General features: G+C 37.1%; 1 protein-coding gene across 3 annotated transcripts in view; it reads left to right on the plus strand.

Annotated features, from left to right (window-relative positions):
* The window catches only part of FRMD3 (FERM domain containing 3), a 134,845-nt gene extending 117,959 nt beyond the window's left edge, over window positions 1–16,886 (plus strand). For all 3 annotated transcript variants that reach the window (XM_050987090.1, XM_030237053.2, XM_050987089.1), the window contains 2 exons: window positions 2,161–2,282; window positions 13,419–16,886. In XM_050987090.1, coding sequence (XP_050843047.1) covers window positions 2,161–2,282; window positions 13,419–14,014 — 718 coding nt within the window. In that variant the 3' untranslated portion in view covers window positions 14,015–16,886. The remainder of the gene's footprint in view (window positions 1–2,160; window positions 2,283–13,418) is intronic.
* The last annotated feature ends 4,895 nt before the right edge of the window (window positions 16,887–21,781 follow it).

The following is a 21,781-nucleotide window of genomic DNA, read 5'->3' on the forward strand; positions in this document are numbered from 1 at the left end:
TGTTCCAGGATGAGAAAAGACTTTCATACATTTATTTTTTATCTTTTATTTTGCTTTTCTTTGACTTCTATATTTAGAAGTATTTTAAAGACATAATTTAAAATTTAGTGTACATAAAGAAGAAGATGATCAGAGAACAAATAATTTTATAAAGCAACAACATATGGATTTAACATCCATAAATAGCATTGCTATCCATAAATAGCAATGTATCTCTTTTATCATTACCCTTTGTACAAAACTTGCATTTATAATATTGTGGAAGCTCCAAGTTCAGTTTCTTAGAAAGAAAAAGGAATATAATTATTTCAGATGCTTTTATATCTCAGGTTGTTAAATGGGAGACAGAGAGAGCTGATCCTTCTAAAAGCACAAGCAGGCAAAAACTATAGAAAATTTTCAGCTCAAAAAAAGAGCATGTTTTAAAAAAGTTACATGTTTTAAAAAAGAGGATTTGGGGATAGGAAATGATGGGTTTTCAGAAGCGAAATATTCAGAAAAAATATTTGATTGAATGTAAACACAAATCTATATATCTATATATCTGTATACCTATATATCTATATATCTATATATTTATATATCTATATAGCTATATATCTGTGTTTTTCCCCCCTTTGCTGTCACCCTCAAAATCAATTCAGTTGTACCATCGTTGCATTAAGAAAGACATATGTAGTTGAGAGGAGGGTATTGCTCAGTATCTCTGTGTTTGGAAATTACATTTAAAGCACTGTGTACTGAAAATCTGTTGGAGTGTGTCATCATGCAGGATTAATGCAGTGGCAAATTCTTCTGCCAAGCACAGAATGAATGATTTCTTGTTTTTCTTCCAGGGTGTCCTGGAGGAGAGATCTTTGTAAATAAATATGGAGCAGAAGCCTATGGCTATTCCCAGGCACAACTTGTATTTTGGGAGTTGAGAGCTTTTTGCAAGAAGAACAAAGATTCAGGGATTGCATAAAAAGCCTATGGATTTACCATTGGGTTGGAGTGACAGTAATTATAATAACCTGAGTGAAAATCCTCTGTGGATAGTGAAAATTTAAACTAAATAGTTACAATAAATAGTTATAAGAGAATACAAATGAGGATATAAATATCTTTGGGCACGTGTTATGGCACAAGAAATCATGTCAATTGAGCAAGAAAGCTTGTTTGTTCCCACGGAATATTTACTGACAGGTAGTGTGGGTTAAGAGCTGTACACCTGAGTTCCAAGTTTACCCTTACCTTCAGCAACACACAGTTCCATCTTCTGACTTGCAATGGGTTCTTTGTTCAGCTTATGTGGAATTTTAAGTTGAGCCTTTTGTGCAGACTTGAAATGCATTTTGTGAAACTTCAGCACCGTATCAGTATACCATTTGAAGTTAAGTAGGATACTCTTCCATTTAATTTTTGCTCTTGTCAAAGTAAATATTTTTTATAATGGTTTTATAATGGTTAAAATTTACTGCAGGACTCTTGCTTTAGCCCTGTATCATGTAAATCCTAGACAAAATATTCAAAAGAGCCATTTTATATTCTCAGTAATACATTTTTAGGCTAATAAGCATCGTGCCTGAATAAAATCTGCAGAATTCCTAAAACTTTTCGTAGCATATTTAACAACTGCTACCAGGAAAGCCTCTTAGAGTGAAGTAAGGCAAGAAAGAAAACCAGTGTGAGTGCTGGGAGGCGTGGTGTAGAGACAACACCTGGGGAGCCTGGGTTTGAGTGAGAGCACTCTGTATCTGTAAACCACAGAGATAGAGTTGTTCTTCTTTAGTCTTTGATCCTCAGTGCTCAAACTGTAACAAATCCTTTTTCCAGTTCTGGAGGCAATGGAACAACTTTTCCCTTCCTTGAATCCAAATATTAGTGTTTGCTGTGCACTGTAAAGAGGGGTAACACTCTGAAATCCTGCTTAAGAAGAAAGGAAAGCAGGCAGTGTAAAGGAGCAAAATCAGCACAAAACCTCTCTGGCAATTCAGATGTTGAAATGTTTACATTTGCGGAGGGTGCAACACAAAAGAGCTGAAAGCAGCATTCAGTGTGTAGAGCTTTTTACAACAGCTCAAGGCCTAGTAATTTATGCAAAATGATTCTGAGATGAGACCTACTGGACTGCAGTTATTTACAGTAAGCAAACTGACCCTGTTTTCCCCATTCTTTTAGAACGAGCATCACCCAGAGTCGCAGCTCTCCCTCCTTGAACAAGCAACTCATAATCAACATGGAACCTCTGCAGCCTCTCCTTCCTTCTCCCTGCGAGGAGGAAGAGGTTCCTCTAGATGAAGGTGAGTCACTTACTCAATTCCTGCTGATATTTATTACAAGGCATATGGAAAAAGGTATGATACGGACTCAAGGGTATGAAAAAAATCTACTAGTTTTCATTAGGTATTCCTAATCATTAAACCTCTGTATGTCATACCCAGTAATGATCACCATCCTCAAAAAACTGTGCATTAGCCTTATGAGAGATATATTGTGAGGAAAGTTACTGCTATTTGATTTCTGTTTCAAAAAACCTTTTCCATTGTCAGGCAAAAGGATCTTAGGAAATAAATAGTCTCAAGATGCCACCTTTTTCTTAATAGTGTCAGCAGTCATTCTGGAGTGAAAACTGGCTGTTAACTGCTGGATATTTTGTTTTTCTTGATTCTGTTTACTTTTATATTTTGTTCTTTCTGCTTTAGTCTGCTAATTTAATTTCAGGGCATTAATTTCAGGCAGATCAGCTAGGAATGATCTTCTTTAATTTATCTTCCTTGACAAAATGGGACATTATTGGAAGATCAGTCTGAATTTATTCTGTATAACAATGTTTTGCATGTATTTCTTTATTTCTTTATATTTTTAATATCACATTGAACACATTTCTTTTTGAGATAGAGTCAGTACAAACAATGACATGAACAGCATTGCCAGCTTAAATGAGAATAATTGCCTTTGTCCTAATAAAAATGAAGCCAACCAAACAAAATCTGACATTGGTTCTTGCTTGAGATATAGTGAGGTAATTATTTCAGAGGTTGGGAATAGAATATTTGTTGTTGCTTTTTTCTGGCCAATGGAAAACAGAAAATAGCTAGGTGAATATCTTCTTTTCATGGGAGTATGTCCTAATTGTATTTTATAGGAGTTGTATGAACATGTTTTGTTCATTCTTCAGAGTTTGGACACTGAAGGTAGCAAGCACAGGGTGAATTACTTTGTCTGTGTTCATACCTTGTTATAATTAGTAGTAGCAGGTGTTAGTTTTAACAGTTACTTGTTTACCTCTGCTGTGAAATACAGATATCAGAGAATTTGCCTTCTAGCAGCCAAATACCCCTGCTGTGCTTCCTCTGGGCAGTTGTCACCACTGCAGAGAAACAGCAGCTTTTTGTTGTAGCCACAAGTCCTTGCCTGCATCCTGAAAGCGCACTTACAAATCTAGGCAATTAAATCCATTTTTGGAAACTGGTGACTTATTGCTACATGCTCACCCAAGAGTGCTTGTTTTAAATGCTTGTGTTATGTTTGTGTTTGAAAATTACATTTCCTTTCAGTCAGACAGCTTGTTGAGGAAAAAACTGAAAGGAAATGATGAGCTAATAGACATATTTGCTGGTGGTATTTAACTGCATACTTTATATGTTGTTAAATATCACCAGATGCTAAGTTAACAGGATTTAGACTTTACAGTCTTTTCCTGCAGAAAACTTGGCTATATTATCAAATTGCAGCTTGAACTGATCTCACAGCTCTTTGACAGTGATGCTGGCTCTCTTCCCAACATCCACTTCTGTGGATTCCCACCTTCTCCTTTGCACCAGCACTAATCACAACAGTGTGAACTAGGAGAAGGAGTTAAAAAATAAACCAACAACCAAAAAAAAATCTCACAAAAAAACCAACAAACAAGCAAAAAACCCCATAAAACAACTCCAAAACCAAACAAAAAAACCAAATTAAAAGAATCAAAGAATAAGTATATAAACTAAATTCAGAACAATAAAACCAAACCAAACCTAATAACAACAGCAAACCAAATTAAAACAAAAAAACCCACAACCAAACAAAAACACCTTAACTGTGCAGTCTCCTATTGCCTGACTCAGCTATTGACTGGCTCATCAAGAGGGTCAACCAAGGTCCTGTGTTAGGGTTAAAGGCATGAGCAGGAGGTGGGGAGAGAGGAGGCATCTAGCCCTGAGACTGACACAGCTGCCTTGGGAGACTGCTTTTAGTGTGCTAGAGACATGAAATAGCCTTGATATCTCTGGATATGTCTCAGCCCAGTGAAGCATACTTTCATTTTTGTTGTTCAAAAGGCAGAAGTCCATGTTATCAGATCAATAATTCATGCATGAAATCTCAGAACAGAAGTATCAAGTAACCAAAAAGAAGCTTTCATCACTTTGTTAAAATGACCTTAATATCCTGTGGCTGGAGAAGTATGGTATTGCCTTAAAAAAAAAAAAAAGTCTACTCCAAATGTGAAGCTGTGTGTTAGAAAATCCATCATGTGCTAGAAAATCCAGAGACAATGGACTGTCATCTGCAAAGGCAGTAATCTGTATCCCCAAAATCAGACAGTAAAAGAAGGCAGCCACAGAATCTGTACAGCAGCACTACAAGAAACATGTGTTCAACTACGCATGGAGCAAGAACTGAGCTATGCCCAGGGCTGGTGGGGCTGCACCTCAAACCCTGTGTTCAGTTCTGGGTTCCTCATTGCAAGAATGCCATTGGGAGGCTGGAGAATGTCCAGAGGAGGGCACTGGTGTGAGTAAAGGATCTGGAGCACAAGTCCTGTGAGGAGGTTTGTGGGACCTGTGGTTGTTTAGTCTTGAGGAGGCTTGAGGTTACCTTATCAATCTCTACAACTCCCTGAAAGGAGTGTGCAGCCAGGTGGGGATTAGTCTTGTCTCCCAGGTAATAAATAACAGACAAGAGAAAGTGGCCTCACATTACACCTGAGAATGTTTAATCTGGATATAAGAAAAATTTCCTTGCCAAAAGGATGGTCAGTCACAGGAACAAACTGTCCAGGGACATGGTTGAATCAACAACCTCCCTGGAAGGGTTCAAAAGATGTGTGGGTGTGGTGCCTGGGGACACCACTATGGCTTAGTGGTGGACACAGCAGTGCTGGGTTAACAGACTTGATGATCTTTCCAACCTGATGATTCAATGTGCAGGAATGAGCACACACTGCTGCCATCAGTCCTATTGTCTGTCTCTGTGTGGGTGCTTGGCTGTGTCAGACTTGGTTGTAGAGGGGAGTCATGTGGAGCTTTTATAGGTACAACTATTTAAATTTTTTTTAGATAGTCTCTTGCTGAGAGTTAATATAGACCAAGAGTTTCTGAGTCAGTTGTGAGATTTTAAGATTTCTCCCTTATATGTAGATAAAATAATGGGGAAAAACTTGAAATTAACAGAGTCATTTCTCTTTTGCATAAGCATGGTCACTTGAAACATGAATGATAGATTTTACTTCTCAACATCAATATGTAGGAACACACTGGCCTTTTAACCCGTTGCACTAAGATTTGACACCTTGGATTTTTTTATGCTTCTGTTCAGCTGTTATGCTATCAGATGCTAGCTGAGATGGATGCTGTGGAAGTTTGCAATGTTATGAGGCATTTGGAAATGTTTCAAATGTTGGAAATCTTTCCCAACCTTTTATGGCTGACACTTGAGGCCTTCCTGTATTGAACATATTGGTGATTAGATTTTTGTAAGAATTCATGCTTTCCAGTTTTTGTAGCCGTGTCCACAATGAAGAGTCAACCCCTTTTAATTAGAATGTAATGATCCTGTTTGGCTGTTACAATGGCCAAATAAAAATGAGAAAAGAAGACAGAATCTTACTTTTGAAGGGGTGAAAAAATGGAGATTAGAAGCAAAGAGGTACTTGATCTTTCCCTCACACCCACGAAACACTGTTTGCAAAGAAGGAAAGGAAAAGAGAAATCTTTGCTCTGGCAGACAAAGAAAGCAGAACCTCTGCTGGGTATTTGTACTATAAAGGCTGTGTAAGAAAAGGAGCCATCATAAAGATGCTTTCCAAAATCTGCATTGAAGCAGATGTCTTTTATGAGAGAAACATCTGGGTGTAAAATAGACATTTGCAGAACTTCCTCCCCTACTCCTCTCTTTCCCACATATTTGCATGTACATCACTGATTTTTTGGTACAAAGAGAACAAGAGCGTCAGATAATGAGAATTCAGATAGCGCAGTGTCATAAAAATTACAGATGAGTACTCTGGAAAGTGAGAGGCTACATCCCCACCAGTATACTCCTTCCAGCTTGTCTCTTCTCTGGGGCTTTGGTGTACTAGGAAAGAGTTTTTTGCCCACTAGGATAATGTGATTTTATGTGTATGGTTGCCTTCCAGCTCCCAGCTGGAGCAAGTTATCAGCAGCCAGCATAGGTACATCATGCTTTTTTGGGAACCTGTATGTGTCTGCTGGGCAGGAACAGGGAAGTGCCCAGCCTTCTGAAACAACACTTCTTTCTGTCCAAGAAGAATTTGTCCAACAACTGTCCTCAAGCGGGAACTGGAACCCTTATGTAAAGAAATATTTTTTTTCCCCCCAGACTTAGAAAGTTTCTGTTCTTGTTTTCACATGGGCAGGTCAGGTTTTTATTCTAGGCTAGAAATTAATGTGTTTTGGTCTCACCATTTTGCTTTGTGAGAAAGATTTTTAAGCACAGCATTTGATTTTCCCATTGTATTTACATGTTTTACAAATAATTTCCAGGCAGTGATGGGAAACTGACATTAGTGGCATATTAAAGCATTTTAGAAAAATAATGGGACTGTGAATGCTGGCCTCTTTTTTAACTGCATTATGTGTTGGTGCCTCAGATATTTTTATGCCTCCGTGTGTGGTTCAGCTGTTATGGTAGCAACTGCTAACTGAGACGGGTGCTGTGAAAGTTTGTATTGTACATTATGAGGCATTTGGAAATGTTTAAAAATAACCTCTGGTTCTGTTCCCTGCTGGGATATTTTTGTTGGCCATGTTAGAAGCTTGTCATTTGATTCATTGAGAGCGACCTGTGTGTTAGTCTCTTAAAACTCAGTGGGAACTTCATAAAAGGTGAAAGCTGGTATGGCTAGAGCTTTTACAAGACTTTGAGAAGAGGAATTTATAGTCAACATGGTGAAATGCCTTGTAAAAATCCAAACCAAGAGAAGCATTCATTTGCGGATGGTTAACCACTGCAACAAGGAAGTGTGCATTCGTTTACTCCGGCATGGCTCCAAGATCACAGCCAGAAGGGCTGGTAAATTTACGTTTATTTTACTCAAACCCCTTTTTTAAACCCTCTCACCCCAGTTTATGTTAATAGTCATGTCTTGGAAAGGAACTGTACTGTAAATGACATGTACAGCAGAGAATAAGGATTAATTACTGACAAGAACGAAGCTGCAAATGGAGAATGAATGAGAGAAAACATAAATTTATTGAGAATTGTAGCTTTATTTGTTAATTAGTAACAAATGAAGGACTGGAATTCTGCCTTTGGGGTTTTTTTGTGACTGAGGTGGGGGGAAACACTTTGAAACTGTAGTAATTTATGACAAAACTTGTTGAACTAGTTTTTAAACTACAACAAAGTAGATTTTGAATGTGAGCTGAACGCAGTAGTTGAGTTTTCTAGCTTGTAACTTTATTTGTTTTTTTTTGCTAGAGACTGAATAATTTCTTATACTGAATAATAGTACTAAAGCTGGTGGAGGAAGGTGGAGCTTGGGCAGAGTCTGATTTATCTCCCTTTTTCACTGCACACAGGAGGAGTGCAACCCAAGGAACAAAAAGCATTCAGTATTGCTTTGAACAGCAAAGGGGTGGTTTTTTTTAGGAAATGCCTTTGCCAAAGATCCCCATCACTAAATATGTCCATTTCCTTAATGTCATAACACATTTTTAAATTTGTTTTTCCATGCTTTCTGTAGTACTGATTATTTTTGATGTTTGGGCACCTATAGGTTGAATTGTTTCAGTTTTTACTAACCTATAGTAAATCTTTGCATTGAATCTTCATTTCAGAAATTAGATTTTAATCAAAGAATTAACTGAAAATGTTCTGGCAAAGATTAGAATACTGTTACTCTTTTGATATCTGAAATTTAGAAAGCAGTGATACATGAGAAACTGTTCCTTGCAGTGATTTGTCTTTGAGTAGCAGCAGCTCCTGGTTGTCTTTGTTTCTTGATTTCACTACTCAGTGAAAACAGTAGAATCTATGAAAATACACCTAACTACCTTGATTTAAACATAGTAGCGAAATTGAAAAAGCATTGTTATTGACATGTATTTTGTATTCTTACATGTCAGAGGTTAAATACTGGCTACAAATACATGCAGGACATCTTGTTGGTTTAATATAATGACAGCAATCATAAGAGGTTTGTATGTTGGGACTACATTAGCTCTTAAACACCTTGATTTTGTAGTGTTGTTCATACCTTGTTACTCTTTTTGAAGTAAACATGAAAAAAAGTATACATATATGTCTATATCAGCATATAACACACATACACCAGCACCAAAGCACAGGAGGTAGCTTGTGCAAGACTCCTAACCTGGGACATAACTCCTTGGGAGAGCCCCATTGTGACACTTTCAGAACAAGTGTTGCTCAGATCAAGGCTGACTTGTGCTGGGAGGGTCACCCCAGCTGAGTGGGAATGCTGAAATGTACCTGCTGAAATGCCCTGTTGCTTGGGTGCTAAGCTTTCACATCAGTACTTGGCACTTTTCAGCCTCACTGTCCTTGGGGTGGTGCTGGATGCCCAGTCACTGCAGCCCCATCACAAGGTCCTCTTTCTCTGAGCTGCTGACAGAGATATCTTGCCTTCTCATTCCTGCCCTCACGATACACAGCTCTCTCCCTGATGCTTCCTTCAGCCTATTGCTGCTTAATCCTGTTTCTGGCAGGGGATCAACAACTCTGGATTGAACTCCTTCCAGGCCAAAGGGAGATGGAAAACAGGCATCGCAGAATGCCCACCATGCAGTATGCCCTGCCCTGCTCCTGCCTCTATGCTTTGGGTGCCCTTTGTGGGGTGTGGAAAGCAGAGCAGTGCCCTTCAGCGGCTATACTAGCTGTGACATTGGACACTGTGACACAACACAGCTGGGAGGCGAGCTGTGATGCCACAAAACATCCAACTCATATGAGCTGGCAACTGGGACAGGGCTTTGTTCCCTTCTAGAAGATCCCATTAGACTAAAGCAAACAGTAATGGCCAGCAGGAAAGTCAGGTCACTGCCTAAAAAGGAGTTACTATAAACTGTCATTGATTAACTCTCCTTGCAAAGCTATAACAGGTGTCTTTTTTAGGCACGAGATGTGGGTATGGTACAAATCTGTGACCTTCTGTTTCTGAGGGCAGGAGGTCTGGCTGTGATGCAAATCCTGCTTGATATAGATCCTGTGTAGGGAAATATTTAAATTCAATGCAATTCTGGAGTCGGTCTCATTTTTCTACATTTTCTTTGTGACATTCATGCACTTTGCTCATGTGAGAAAATCACCTTCTCCTTCCCACTGAAAGGTCATTCTATTCATAGTACAGATGAATTTGTCTACATGGAAAATAAGCAAAGGATACATGATATTTCTAGAGGAAAAAGTAAAAACGACAGGAAGGATTTCTCCTAATTGAAGCCTGGCTGGCCTTTTTGTTTACATGTGTGTATGAAATGTTCCGCTTTATTCTCTCTGGACTATATCTAATTTTCCATTTGTGTCTTTAAAATGAATGTATATTCACACTTGTTCCTTTCTCCAGTATTAAGGGCTGTTACAGGTGTATAATTGTGTTTCTGGTAAGAAAAACCCTGTGTAGGATATCCAGCCAACAGGCAATGTGTGAACTGAATTTTTTAATAAGCAGAGGATACATGCTTCGGAGGTGCTGTACTTCCAGCAACTGCAGCTTCTTAAGAATGGTGGAGCTAGAGCTGCCCTTCATTTTGTTAATCCTCAGCTGCTGGTTTTGGCCCCTGTAGAAATACTAGCAGCTGACAACTTTTATGTCAGACCTGTCAGACCTCTTGCATGTTCATGTTCACAGCAATGACCAAAATAATGTCATGTCTTATTCAGCTGTTCCTGGCTTGGAGCAATCGCAGTATTTGGTGGAAGAGGAATACTGAGTTTCATCTGGGATAATGACATCTCTGGCTCTGTGAAATTTGCCAAGTTGGCAGAAAAGTGCAGCAAACTTTTGCTGTGGAAATATGAGAAATAAACCTGAGTTTATTTACCTGATATTCCAGTAATCTCTATTAAAAGTTTCTGATTTATGGAATGTAAACTGCCATTAAGAATTCAAAGTAAAGACAGGAAAGAAAAGGTTCTCAAATGTAAGTTAATTCTCAATTCATAACCCTTTAAATCTGAACATCACATAAATTTTAACTATTGTTAAAGAGATAGTAGACTTTTCAAAATCTTGCCAACAAATTATATAAAATGATAGTCTTATAAGGGTAGTACCAAAATAATTGTTATGTATGAATAGGAGCAAAGGATTTGCAGTAGAGTTGTAGAATAATTAAAGAGCAGTAGGAGTTGGGCTTGCTTTAACTTTTATATTCTAATTTTCCATTGGAACATTCTGAGTATTTTTTTTCTTTTAACTTGTTTTCATTACTTCAGATAACTGGCTGTCTTGAGGGCTATCTGAAAAATAAAAATATCCAAAAACCTTTCTTCTCTCCTAAATTTGTGTTACTGAATATTCATTGTACTGTGGAATTTTGGTACTTTAATGGGATATTCTTAGGCCTGCATAGGCTTTGTAAATTATATTTGCCATAATGACTTTACTGTTATGTCTTTTGAAACCATCAAAATAAGAATGGCCCAACGTACTTATCTATATATTGCAACATGACTGGAGCTTTGCTGGAATCAGTCATGTGGACTCTGGTTAACAGCCTGTTCTTTCCTCATTCCTTGACTTAAAAAATGTTGTGGTACTACAGAGAATATGAAGGAGCAAAAAAACCAACTTTATATCCTTAATTTTTTAAAATATCAAATAAGCTTGCAGCAGCAGCATTTAATGCCCATTCTAAATTTTCAGATATTGATTTACACTAGTATTTGACTGATATAAAGTGCAATTGCATTGATTTAATGTGTTTAAATACAAGTAACGGAGTAATTAATAAAAGTAAAGGAAAATTCTTCCTAGCAGTTGAAATTAAATAGTGTAATGTAAACTTGATGTGTGCTTTAGAGATGCAACACATTACCATTTTAATACAAACCCTTCAGGAAACAAAAACACTGACATGAAAAAGTTTCTCCGTTGCCTTCTATTAACAGGCTAACCTCACAGTCAGAAGCTTGCCAGTTATTTGAGAAAAATACAATTTTTTGTTGTAATGAAAGTTAGTATGTGTTGTTTATGTTCACTGTGCATTTTATGCAAGCTGGATTTTACTCTGGGGAGGAAGAGGAGGCTCAGGAATCATAAATGGGGGTGACCTTTCTTTGTGGTAGCTGCAGCTGTCTTCTGTGATGAGAAACATGATGAAGATATATTACTGACCTTGCACCTAAGCTGGCATAGAGAGGCATATGGCCAGAATTCTCAAATTTGGGAGAGTAAAATTGTGTGCTTTCAACCACTTTGAAGTGTCTAAGTAAGTGGGTCAACTTAAATTTTACTAATATTAAGAATATTTGAAAAGCATATTTAAGAATCAAATGGTAGTACTTGTGTATGTAAACATATGTGTAGATTCTTACTGCCGCGTTCCAGAGTTAAACAATTTTTGCTCTTGTAATTTAATGTATCATTTGTGTACTATCAAGTAACTTGAGTATGGTTTGATGATCCAGCATTACCTTCTGTTACTTAGGTGAAAGATGCTTAGGAGAAAGATCCCCCAAATCTGTTCCCACTTGGTGTTCATACTCTGTTCTGTCTCATTTCAGTTGGTTTGTATCCTCCTCTTGACGACTGTGGCAAATGTATTTCTTAAATAAAGGCTGCTGTAGACAATTACATTATATTAGCACGAAACAAGTTTCATGCTGAAATATGATTAATTTCTAAATTGGCTGTCATAAGAGTGGACAGAGTAGTTGCTGCAAGGAAATATTAGGTAGGAAGTCAGATTAAACTTATGAAAATTAGCAAATTTAATTATTTAACTAATAATTATTGAGGACAAAGTTTCGTTTCAGCATGCACTTTTGCTGCTGAAAGGAACTCTCCTGTTCTCTTTCTCTGTTCCTGGTCATGTGCTCTTTCCATAAGAATGCATGACTAGCCCAGGAAAAAAACCCCATCAGATGCTAACCCCAGCTGCTTTACTCAGTGATTGTGGTTTTGGTCATGGCCAGTGAGGCCTAGAGAGGAAGGAAAAGATATTAAATTACAGGGGAAGAGATCTGTCTGGGCAATTTTAAATACTTAAAAAGGAAAATTTCCATGAGGAGGTGTCTTAACATCATTTTGCAAGGCAGGTCTGTGCTCTTTCCTCTCCACTCCTACGATTGACAAGTAACAGCCATTACTGAAGAATTGATCTAGTGATCAAATACTTGGTCACTAGATCAATACTTCAGTGATGATCTTCTTCCAGTCTATCTCTAACAGCAAGAAGTCTGCAAAGAAGTCTTCTTTGCAGACTTCTTGCTGTTAGAGATAGACTGGAAAAAGGAGAGTAAGTCAGATTGGAAAAAGGAGAGTGAGTCTTGAGAGAGCAGAGAATAATGTCATTAAAAAGTCTCCTCTGTAAAGGGGAGAGAGAAATTTAGAGGAGAGAGAAAAGAGCTAAAGAACTAGATGAGCAAAAAATAAAAAAGTGACATGAGAAGGAGCTTTTTTAAGAGGTGAGACTGTTAGAATGCTGTTTCAATGACATCCGATTCTCATATCACGTGTTAACCTTTCTCTCCTTTTGTCCTTTTTACTGTTAACATGAATTTATCATGATAGTCTGTTGTCTCTTTTTAATGTCATGTTTTAATCTCAGTCTTAGCTATTATCTTACCACATTCTTTCATCTTAAAGCAATGAGTATTGGTAGTTTTTGTTGTTATTACTATTATTATAATATACCAAAGAGCACCAATTCACACTTGTAGTAGGTATTAATTTATACCAGAAATTAGGTTGCCAGTAGGAAATAAGGCGCTCTCTTTTCTGCTTTGCACTACTGGTAGCTACATCAGACCCTCTTAAGCAGCATCTCGTGTACTGCAGTGCTGTAAAGATACTGCCCTCTTCAAAAAGCTTTTCCAGTTTTTAATAATTGTGTACAGTCTGGTGTTAATATGCAAAATTATTGCAGACTCTTCTTTCCATACATCTATTATATACTATTGAAGGCTGACTTTTGCCACCAGGCTGCAAGAAATTTAGTATCATTGTTCTAATCTCATTTCTTCAGGTATCCAACTGCCAAAGGAAGATGAGATTTCAGTACCTGTGACTTCAAGCTCTCCAGTAAAGGATACTGGGAAGGATGTTGATCTTGCCATTGAACAGGAAGAGAAGATGAAAGAGGAACCCTTAACTATCTCAGAGCTGGTATACAATCCAAGTGCCAGCTTGCTGCCCACACCGGTTGATGATGAGATTGACATGCTTTTTGACACCTGCCCAAGAGCAGAGAATGAGAAAGATGACACTGATTCATTTGAGGAACTTGAAGCAGATGAAAATGCATTTTTAATTGCTGAGGAGGAAGAACTGAAAGAAGCTCGGAGAGCCTTGAGGTGGAGCTATGACTTTTTAATGGGCAACATAGAGGTGAATGCTTTTGTGAAGAGTTTCTCCAGACTTTTTCTTGTAGGCCTTGGACTATTGTTGGTTGTGTTCCCCCTTTTCCTTGTTCTCTTGGAGTCGGACCTTCAAATCTCTTTTCTTCATGAAATCCGCCAGACGCCGGAGTTTCAGCAGTTTCATATTGAATATTACTGCCCCCTTAGGCAGTGGATGGCTTGCAAAATAAACTTCATCCGTGATATTCTGGGCAGCTTTTAAATTTTACATGAAAATAATACAACTAAGGGCTATATTCAAAATTTCAGTTAGTGACAGCTTTCCATAGTGCCCCTGGGCCCATCTGTTGGCAGCTGCCTTCATATCCTCATCTATAGTTTTCGTTACAGACTCTTCAGGTTCTTAAGTTCCCTTTACATACTTAAATTGCCATTTTAGTTACTAGTTTATGCAGTCACCTCTCAATAACCAAAAAGAAGCTTTATTTTAATTACATTTCAGACTTACATCTCATTTATTACATTATATAAGACAGGGTCATAATAAGTTTCGTTGTCCTTAACCTTTCAATCCATGACACTAAAACTGATGATATTGAAAGAAAACCCTTTTGAATATACTCCTTAGTGCAACAATCTCTTCTAACCAATGCCTATACAAGCAATGTTTATGCTGGGTTTTTGGTTTTTGTTTGTTTTTCCTGTTTGTTTGTTTTTTATATTTTTATGTGTTTAAGATATTTTGGTAAATTTTTAGTAAGACAACTTATGATGTTATTTAAATGTACACATTGGTAAGAATAATGTAGAGGGGCATGCAGGGTGTTTTTAGTGTTTTACCAATTATTTGTTATTAAACTATGGCTGGAGAATGAATTTATTGTAGATCTATAGAAAGAGACTGTGTTTGGGAAACACACAGAAAGTTCACTCAAGTTCTGTAGGGGCTGCCTGGGTGAGGTGAAACATCAGCAAGTAAGCAAAAGAATTTCTGAAAGGCACAATTCTAAAGCTTGGGGAAGTGAGCAGAACTGAAATGATCCTTCCTCTTATCTGTCAGGCTGTCTTCCACTTTATCAGTTCTGTAGAAAGTCTTTACAAGATAGTCCAAGTATGTTTAGAGAAAGATTAATTACGTCTTCAGTCTAAATGTAGATTATTGTACATAACGGAAGATAATAATCGTAAGTAGCAAAAAAAAAAAAAAAAAAAAAAGAAAGAAAAAAGAAAAAAAAAAAAAAAAAAAGAGGACCCAAAAATAAATCAGTAGGTGAGTGAGCTAATTTAAAAATCATAAAGAAGATGAAAAGGTAAAAAAGGAATAAATTTTTCATACTTCTTTTAAAAAGCAAAGCATTAGGCTGTACAGTTAATATCAAAGTAATCTACTAGCTCACAGTTAAAGGCTTAAACACTTTAAGAGGTTAATTTTCATGCTTGATGCCCTTTATGACTAATCTCTAAGACAACATATTTTCTGTGCATACTAATATACTTCCTTTCACATATAGCACCATACTTACCCTCATTCCTTGTTATTATGAGCCCAGTTACAAGATCTAATGCTGTTTTGTGTAACATGGATTTGTATATCTAAAAGTATTCCAATATAGCTTAGAGAATATACTTACATAAAATCTTGTCAATGGTGAGAACATTTGAAATCCCTCAATTATACCACAGAGATTGTATTTAAGACAGGAAAGTTTTTATTCCTCCTCTCCCATAATCTTAGTGCAGCCTTGTTTCGTATTTAAATTAAGGAAGTTGAATTTTGTCTTCAGACTCTTTCTCCTGCTTAGACATTTATGAATTGGAGACATATTTGAGGCTATTTTATTAGATGTGCATTTAACATATTGTAACCACATGTCTAATTCCTACTAAATAAATTCCTTTAGTTTCAGTATCAGGGAATCTCTTTTGCTTGGTTTTCTCTTGTAAGCCTTCGCAAGTGTCTAGTTTTAAAATGACAATTTTCATAGAGGATTTTTCCTTCCCTTCTAATCTTCTCCAGTTTTTAAAAGACAGAACAGTTACAGGGCTTAGGAGTTCCTTTCCTCAGCTGAAAACATTTGGGTTACTCTTCATCTCCCCTCCAACAAAGGCTAAATTAAACAACTGTGGTTTTTTATTGTCTTTGTTTGTCCTTGATAATCTGTACCCCAGAAGAATCATTAATGGTTAGTTAATAATGTCTATTTCTTCCTGTGCTACTTGCAGCTAAATGATCCTTTCCCATGAACTAATAATCATTCAGCCTAATAGAAATGGAGAGTGAACAAATGCAGACATTTGGTCTTAACCAGAAGTTATTAATTTGCATTGTTGCTAAATATAGGGGTCAGAAAAGGTGTTTTCAGTGGTGAAGGCTGTGAGAGCAGACATCCTGGTGGACTGTGAAGACATGGTTCCATACAACCTCCTAGAAAATCTGAGAGTCACTTAAAAAAAAAAAAGTTGGTTACGATAGTCTTGTCCCTGTGCACCCCAGAAGTAGGAGTATTGTAATGCTTGATTTAACTCTTGTCAGAAAATAGCTCAGCTGCATCAGAATATAATCTCAAGAATTGTGCAGTGAATGGAAGTTTTATGTAGGGTTAGATGCAAGTTGTGTGTGCACATGTGCTTGCATTTACTAACCACGTGCATACATTCACACCTGGCCTTTTAAAATTTTCACCTTTCCTTCCTGATTTTCCCTGGTCTGTCAAAGTAATTTAACTAAAAGTCATGAAAATGTTATAACTTAAAGGGCAGGACCATGTCATACACAGAAGGATGTGGTTGGGCACATTCAGAGAGTGTAGCAGGTTTTTACTAGTGTAGATGACTGACTTGGACTATGGAGCGTCTGTAGGTACAGTATTGTGTATTTCTGTCTGTGCTTGGATTATATTGTAAAATGTTATGTACTTGAAATCTATTTTGTGGTTTGTCCAACATTTATACACACAACTCTGGGAAGTATTAAAAATGGTTTTATTTCATGGAGTGTAAGGGGAAAATATACCTGTAACTTGAGCCTTATCTTTGTACAGTGAATTTCACATTTCTATATGTCAACATTCTGATTGTTTTGTATGTTGATATGATGGCAGGAATCCCTAATAAAATTACACTGGAGAAAAGCTTTCTGTAGTTATGACAGTTTTTTTAGTGAAAGATTTTCTATAAATAATGCTTTTTGTCATGAAGTACTTGGAATATAATAGATTATAGATAGTATTTGGAATATAATAGATTTCTTACGACTCTTAAAATGTTTTTAATATGATTTTCTTTATTCATCAGGTGGTGAGACACTAAAAAGTACTTTAAAATAGTATATTTTTAAGGTGGCTTCAGGCTCATTTACTAAGAGACTGTTGGTTTGCCTGGCTACCGCATAAGAGTGAGTCAGAGTCCTGAGATACAATTGCTGTGCACAGAGTAAAATCTGAGAGGTTGGTTTTGCAGTCAGGCCCTGGTAGTGGACATTTGGCTGCCATCTAGAGGCAAGTCTGGCTAGAGGGTTATGTAGGAAAAGCTGTGCTTTCTTACATTCAGTTGGTTTGGAGCTCTGGCAGAACAAAAGTATTTGGTAAGAAATGTACAGTCTGCAATGAAGCAATTTATTATAATTCTGGGGAGCTAAGAGAAACAGAAGCTACTTCCTGAGCATGTCAAACATTTAGATGAAGATATAAGGATACTGTATAGAAAGTGCCAAAATCTAAATAAATTCTGGCAATTTGAAACGTAAAAAACCAGGACGATATAGTACAGGCAGACCTATTAATTCAGTTAGAAAAATGTAGGTTGTAATACAGCCTTCAAAAGAGGTTGTCTTCCTGCTTTAACATAAGAATAAAATATAACCTCTTCAACATTGTTTGTATTCTGAAGTCCTACAATACTAGACTTGGTAAAACAAAGTATTTTTACTTTGGGTAGAAACCCAGCACTTGCCATAACTTCTTCCTGAATAAAGAAGAAGTTTCTGTAAAACTACATCTCACTGAAATATCCTGCCAGAGGTGCATTTGAAGAAATCAGGCTGCATTTTTTGTTGCTAATGGTTGCTGTGGGTCTTTGACAACAGATGCGTCAACCAAACTGGAGATGGCAAGAACTGGAAGGCAAGAAACTTTACCTGGAAGTCAAAGTACATTTCTTAACATTTTGTTTGGTCATGTAGGCTTTAGTTGTGTTTAAATCCCAAAGGAAGTAACCGTCTCTTCTCTTTGCATGGATTTGCTTTGGATTTCCCTAAAGCTGTCATTTTATATGGAAAAAGACATATGTCTGGCACCCCCTGTGAAGATTTCAGCTGTTATAGCTGTAAAATGCCACACTAAAAACTGGTGCAATAGCGTTGCATCTTTCATTCTGCCCCTTTACAAAGGCGATTCCCTCCTCAGCTTTACCCTGAGTAATCTGAGGGAGCTGCTGTGGCATATAGAAGCTGTCTTGCTTGGAGTTTCTTTCCCTTAAGGTAGGTAATTGATGTGCATCTTTGCACTCCCTGCAGAGATCCGATTTTACAAAGGTTCACAGCTTGCCCACAGGTCTCGTAGCTCACTCCTAGAAGACATGGACACTATTTGTCCCTATGGTGCTTAAGAGTGTAGTCACATTATGACTGTGACACAACTCATCACACACACATCAGCTGCTATAGCCAACCACAGCTCAATGCTTGTGTGTTACACTGAAGAACAATAAGGCAGTAATTTCTACTTCAGAATTGTAGAGTGATGGAGTACTAAAACATAGTTATAAAAATAAAAATTCAACATGTGCTTGAAAAATTACCTGTCCTATTTATTTTATTCTGACCTTTCCCATATTAGCTCACTTTAATTTTCACTGAAGAAATGTTTGTTGAGTTTACGGGATAGCAGATACTTTGGAGAAGCAAAGTGGCCCCCTAGGATCATCTGTGTCATGATGAACAAATATTACCTACTAATTGCTAGTTGCAAAAGATGAAGAAATGTCATTGGTTAAAATGGACTAAAAGTCCAGGTGAAATAGGTCACATTTCTTTGACTGAAGAATAATTAAGTATATTCCTTGAATCTATTTAATTATATACAAAGATTTAAATATATATTTAAAAGTACAAAAGGTATATAATTATACAGTAAGTATTTCTTTGATATAAGAATGATCAAATATGTTGACTGAATAGGGTACCTATTTCTAGGAAAAGCTGCAGACAGAAGAACATGGAAAGCCTCTTATTTGTACTATACTTTATATCTTATGTCAAACTCATAATGAAAAGCTCCACTGCATATAGTGTCTTCTGAAAAACCTAGTTCTAAATACATTTTTAAATATTTTCTGTGTTTCAGTATTATGCACATGGATAATTCCCTAAAGAGAAGTTTTGATAGGGTTTCAGGTACTTCTGAATTAACTTCTAATGCAATGAACCTATCAACAGAAACTTAAATATCATCTAATGTGTTTTTCTCAAATCTTCAGATTCTCAGATATTCAGGTTCCTCTTCCCCAAGACAGAGCTGTATGCACACAATGACATACACTTTGGCTATGAGAAAAAAGGACTTCTGCAAAACCAAAACCAAAATAAAGGCTTCTGAGCACCAAGTTTGCTTAAATCTTCTTCTTGAGAGCTAAGTCAACAGCTGTAATCCTCAGAAGATGTATAACCACTGGATATACCCAACTCAGTAGCACAGTGACTATCACCATGGCTTTACTGGCTTTGCCTAGCTCATGGCGTGAGCCATTTCCCCCTGAGATCCTGATATGACCACAAGGAACTGTAATAACAAAGGCAACGTAAGGATATATCTCTGCTGTGCTTAGGGGCATAAAACCAAAATAAACATCAACTGCTAGTGGAAAATAGATTGAGTCAATTTTGCTTCATAGCTGTCTAACTTGCTCTTGATATTTAAACCTACTGTTAAGGCAGAGTAGCCACAGTAGCTGACTTGTATTTTCTTTGGACAGCTCACCAGAAATGTTACTTGCTATATATTTGAGACCATTATTATATTCCCACAACTTTTGCAGTCACAGATGTATAGGACATCCTCTTCACTGGTTGCCCCTGCCCTTTCCCACACACACTGTTTTCCCAAAAAGTTGTTTTGGAACCTCAGAAGTGAAATAAAACATCTCTAAAGAGCTGAAGTGTTACTGGTGCTCAGAGAAAGGACTCACCTTTTGATGCGTAGGAGCCCTGTCATAGTGCCCCATAGCTGTGCTGTTTAAAGTGCCCTTACAATAGCACAGCAGCCCTGTTTCATGTGGGAAGGAAGCTCAGAAGCTGAAAACAGAATACTGCCAGTCATGACTTCCTCCTTCATGTATGTTGTTCTTCCAATCAAAGTCTCCTTTGCTGGTCTGATTTAGGCAATTACCCTCCACAAAGCACAAAGCTCCACGTGTCAACATGTCACTTCCAAAGCCTCTCTTCTGCTTTCACCTCCCATGTGCAAATTTAGTACATGCCCTGGATATACAAACAGTTGTACCGAACTTCAGCATTGCCCTTGGGCTGCAAAACATGTACAACTTAGTCCTGAATATTGTGTGCTGGACAGCATGACCAGTTTTTTAGTCTGGAATAGTGTGTAATATGTGCAAATTTTTATGACTTTGCAGCAGTCACTTTGCTATATTTGTTAAAAAATCCACAATTATAAACAGTTATACCATGACAGCACTCTCATAAACTTTACAGAACATCAGGACCCTTATGAAACATCTGTTTCAAAGATTTTGGCTCTGCAGGTGTCACTGCTGCCTTTGAGTAACAGCTCTGGCTTTACGGTTGTTCTTTGCAAATTGATTTCTGGCGTTATCAGTACTGTCTTGGCAGGGCAGCAAGAAGTGCATTTAGTAAAAATTGATCAGCAAAACTCTGAAATCACAAGATATTTCCCCCAAGAAGCTTCACTAATGCATCACAAAGTAGTAACTTAGAAAAAAGAACATAGCAAACCTAAAATTATGTAATCACTATCAGTGTTAATAAGCTAGACCCCACATCTAGCTAAACATTTAAAAAATTTGAATGTACACTAGAAAGCCTTGATAATTATGGTATTTATAGTCTCTCCAAAGATATATAAAGTGAGGAGTGTAATCCTATTTGCATCTGTATTTATCCAAGTGTTTGGCTCCCACATAGATTATAAATCAAAAAGTAGAAATGACAAAACCCACAGTGGTGTCACTATAAACTGGGTGTTCTTCAGAGATAGTATTACTATGAGTTTCTTCATGTTTTCATTTCCCAAATCCTTCCTGTTTATGGTGAATTTGTGGTGGATTTAGCCTAGTGGAAATGCTATAATGAATCAGACAGGAGCTAGTAATGAGGGAAAAGATGTTCTAAAGGTAATTACCACATCAGACAGAACTAAAACTAGCAAAGAGATTTGGAGGACCTAAGTAAGTCTTAGCAGAATATCCCAGAGCCAGACACACTGGTCAAGGCTCAGGAAATTGGGATCTCTTGCACCTACTTATTTGCTGACATGATGGAAGTCAAAGTTTTGATGTGATTAGCATCTCCAAATAACAACTTGAAGTTCCTCTCCTCTCCCAAAACAACTAACCATTTTGGTAAAGGTGTAAAAGTCCTACTCAGCTTGGATAACTCTATCATTCAATTTCATTACTACTTTAAAATGAAGATAAATATGAAAGACATTTAACCCAAATATAACCAGCATCACCAGCTGTCCAAAATTCTGTTATTTCTAATCAGTTTGTTGTTAAGATGTATGTGCGCCTGTATGAAGATGCTAACTTATCATTCAACTATTATTTCTTTTTGTTCTTGTTCAGGCAAAAGGACTTACTACTGGCAATATAAAGATCAAAATAGAGGTAGATTCTACATGTTGTTGTAAGCACTTGTTCCACTGAGTTGACTATAAAGAAGCAAGACATTTTATTTCTTTCTTTTCCATTTGTCCCAAAGTGATTATTGGGTTACATCACCTCAGATGTTTTAATGAATTACTCACATATTGTAATCACTTAATTTGTTCCATCT

This window comes from Serinus canaria, chromosome Z (assembly GCF_022539315.1).
Source record: "Serinus canaria isolate serCan28SL12 chromosome Z, serCan2020, whole genome shotgun sequence".
In the NCBI taxonomy this organism is placed as follows: Eukaryota; Metazoa; Chordata; class Aves; order Passeriformes; family Fringillidae; genus Serinus; species Serinus canaria.